The following is a 3,307-nucleotide window of genomic DNA, read 5'->3' as shown; positions in this document are numbered from 1 at the left end:
CATAGGGTCAGTAATACGACATAACATGCATTAGGAGCAGCACCAGTGCAACATTCTTGGGAAAAAAAAGAATGATCTGAGTGTACAGGTGAAGTGACTTTTTTTTTTTTTTAGATATCTTTGAAAGAAGTGGCAGAAATAACATGTGTGATTGTGAAATGTTTCGATGCTGTGAAATTCTCAAAGTTGCTGTCTTTTTATAAGGTGATGAAACAGAGGAGATGGCAATACTGTTGCATATGCATTTGCTTGAGTGTGTTTGTTGGGTGTGGTAAGTTGGCTTACTTCCCCATCAAAAACGTGCTGCAAAAATCTGCAGTCAGCGACAACTCCCCTGTCGCACACTCAGCATCACCACCAGCAGCCAGAGTGAGTACTATCCACTGCACATTCACCTCAATCTGCATCTCACATAAATGTCTGCTGTTAAACTCATATCATATGTTAATGATAGGAGTGCTCTGCGTGGATAAAATGTCAAATATTTTGAATATTTGAAAGATTTCAGAAATTTTATGTGGTATGATGTTCAAACTTTATGTGGAAAATACGTTGAATTTTTTTGTTGTTGTTGTTGCTCAGATTTCATTTAAAATAATTCAAACCTGGAGGGGGAAAAAAAATCTCAAACTGAATTCTGGTTTATTGAGAATGATGGATGGCAATGACTAAAGTTTTATGAGAAAAAAAAAATTGTCATCTTTTTTCAATTTGACAATGATTTATCTTAGTGAAAACAATCTGCATGCATTACTTACTGCCTTGGAATTCAAAACGGGCATTTTCCTGCATTCTTCACAAAAACAATAAGTCTATTTTTGTCATGTGGTGATTTAAATCCCCTCGCTGCTCACTCATCCTGTCCTAACCGCAGCTAGGTGGAGACTGTAGCACATGTGGGAGGCATTTAAATGATGCCTTTTAAACTGACTGAGGTTTAGTTTGAGAGCCAGGAAGACTGGTTTTGTTCTGATATAAACTGAAATTGCTCTTTTGTTTTTTATTCTCAGGTGTGTGTTGTGCACAGATACGCAGCTCCACTGGTTAGAGTGTGCTCATAGCCTGTTTGATCACAGGAGTTTCACACTAATTCCTGTGCAGCTCGTACCAACTCAGTTCAGCCACCAGCAGCCTCAATCTTTACTGGTTCAGCTGTCGCCATGAATGTCCTCGCCTCCCTCACATCCCCCTCCTCCTGTCCCCATTTGTACCACTTGCCCAGCTACCCCAGCAACACCACTATACCTAATGCCACAGCTCCAGCTCCAGAGATAAACCATGTGATCCTGCGGCATTACAACCACACCGGCCGTCTGCAGAACAGGACCATCTCAAACACCCAGAGCCACATCAGCGTCTCCATGGCTGTTTTCCTCGTCTTCAGCGTGCTCATCATTCTGGAGAATTTCCTGGTGCTGATGGCTGTCATCTCCCGCATCCGCCACAGCCGTCGCTGGGTTTATGTCTGCATTGCTAACATCACTCTCAGTGATCTCCTCACTGGTGCAGCCTATGTGGTCAACATTTGTATGTCTGGGAGCCAGACGTTCCGCCTGACCCCAGCTCTCTGGCTCTTCAGGGAAGGCATGCTGTTTGTGGCCCTGGCAGCCTCCATATTCAGTTTGCTGCTGATTGCTGTAGAGCGTTACACCACTATGATGAAACCACTGCCTCAGAAGTCAACCAGGAAGACATACTATCGGATCTATGGCTTGGTGGCTCTTTGCTGGGTTTTTGCACTGGTCATTGGCTTCCTCCCTTTGCTAGGATGGAACTGTGTGTGCAGTCTGGATGGATGCTCCACGCTACTCCCTCTTTACTCAAAAACCTACATCTTTTTCTCTCTCATCATCTTCTTCCTTATCCTCCTAGCTATCGGAGTGCTCTACAGTGCCATCTACTGCCACGTACACAGAAGTACTCAGCTGGGTCCTCAGCGGAGTCGGAAACGCTCCTTGGCTTTACTAAAAACTGTCATCACCATTGTCGGGGTTTTCCTGCTCTGCTGGGGGCCGCTGTTCCTGCTGTTACTGGTCGATTTCTTCTGTGCTTCCCGGCAGTGTGCACTGCTGCTCAGCGCTGACTTTTGCATCTCCCTGGCTGTCCTCAACTCTGGCCTGAACCCCATCATCTACGCCCTGGGCAGCAGTGACATGAGGAAGGCTATTGCTGAGCTTCTGTGCTGCTGCTGCCTGAGAGTCGGCCTCTGTCACCCAGACACGTTCACTTCCAAGGAGACCAGCAGCACGTCAGAGAGCAGGAGGGACAGTCTGAGAAACAGTTTTAATAAGATCAGGAATCTCAGCGTGGCCTCTCCACCCTCAACCCCAACCAAGCCGCGCAAGGCACACCGAAAATGTAGACTGAGCACCACGACCAGCTGCCTGTCAGTTTCAAGTGGTTAAACCACAGTGTGCTCCCCTCCCAAGCAAACAAGACCTGTGTGCATTGATACACATCTAACCGTTTCCTCTCAGTTTTGGCTCGAACTGCACTGATGATGACATACTGTAAGACTACCTTGTTGAAACATGAATCTATCCTTGAAAATATGAGTTAATGAGTTTGGAATTTTTCTGCATCACAGCACGTTCATTTTGTAAATGCATGCATACTTACTGTGTAGATCCGTGCACTGTATACTTACTTACTTTTGACATGTCTGATTTATTTGAATGAATTTTAAAAGCTGATTTATTGTCCAAATAAAAGCCTGTGTTGTAAGTTAATGTAATTTTGTATAAAACCCGGTGAAACTATAAATAAAGTATATTTTGTGTAACATATACATTTAAATTGTCCTCAATAAGTAGTACTACAGATTTCCTCTGGAGGGAGGCACATCTTTGGACCCCCGAGTGGGTCGCACAGACGTAAGAGATCATTCAATGTGCTTTGAAATTTCCCTGAGATGAAAATGAACATGACAGTGACGTTTTCAAACATTCTCACTAGTTTTTAGATTTGCAAAGTTTAAATTTTACACTTTGAACTACAGGGAATTGACATATTATTCTGGTAAAAAATCTCACTCAATTTGATGAAACATGCAACTGCATATAAGAGGAATAGTTTCTCCCTATTTTTGAAGGTTTTTCATAGCAGAGCTTTTAAAAGAAAACCTTTTCCACGCTGCCATGCACTTCCTGCTTCTCTGACAGGATGACTGATAGAGGTTCGGTTCAGGGCTGGGACTGCAGCCCCAAGGGCACACGCAGCCAGAGCTAATTGATAAATTCATTATGACTGTCTGGCAGAGGAGAGAGATAAGGTTCAGCAGATAGTATGCACATGCAAGTCACACAGA

The 3,307-nt window shown here is 43.9% G+C and overlaps 1 protein-coding gene across 1 annotated transcript; it reads left to right on the top strand.

The window, feature by feature from the left end:
- The first annotated feature begins 266 nt into the window (after positions 1-266).
- s1pr4 (sphingosine-1-phosphate receptor 4) lies at positions 267-2,782 on the top strand. The gene is made up of 2 exons (XM_075484366.1): positions 267-369; positions 1,011-2,782. The coding sequence occupies exon 2, from the start codon at positions 1,161-1,163 to the stop codon at positions 2,403-2,405; it is 1,245 nt and encodes a 414-aa protein (XP_075340481.1). The 5' UTR covers positions 267-369; positions 1,011-1,160; the 3' UTR covers positions 2,406-2,782.
- The last annotated feature ends 525 nt before the right edge of the window (positions 2,783-3,307 follow it).

The sequence above is a fragment of the Odontesthes bonariensis genome, chromosome 15 (assembly GCF_027942865.1).
Source record: "Odontesthes bonariensis isolate fOdoBon6 chromosome 15, fOdoBon6.hap1, whole genome shotgun sequence".
NCBI lineage: Eukaryota > Metazoa > Chordata > Actinopteri > Atheriniformes > Atherinopsidae > Odontesthes > Odontesthes bonariensis.
Note: the sequence above shows the minus strand (reverse complement) of the source record. Positions and strands in the feature narration are given on the sequence as shown.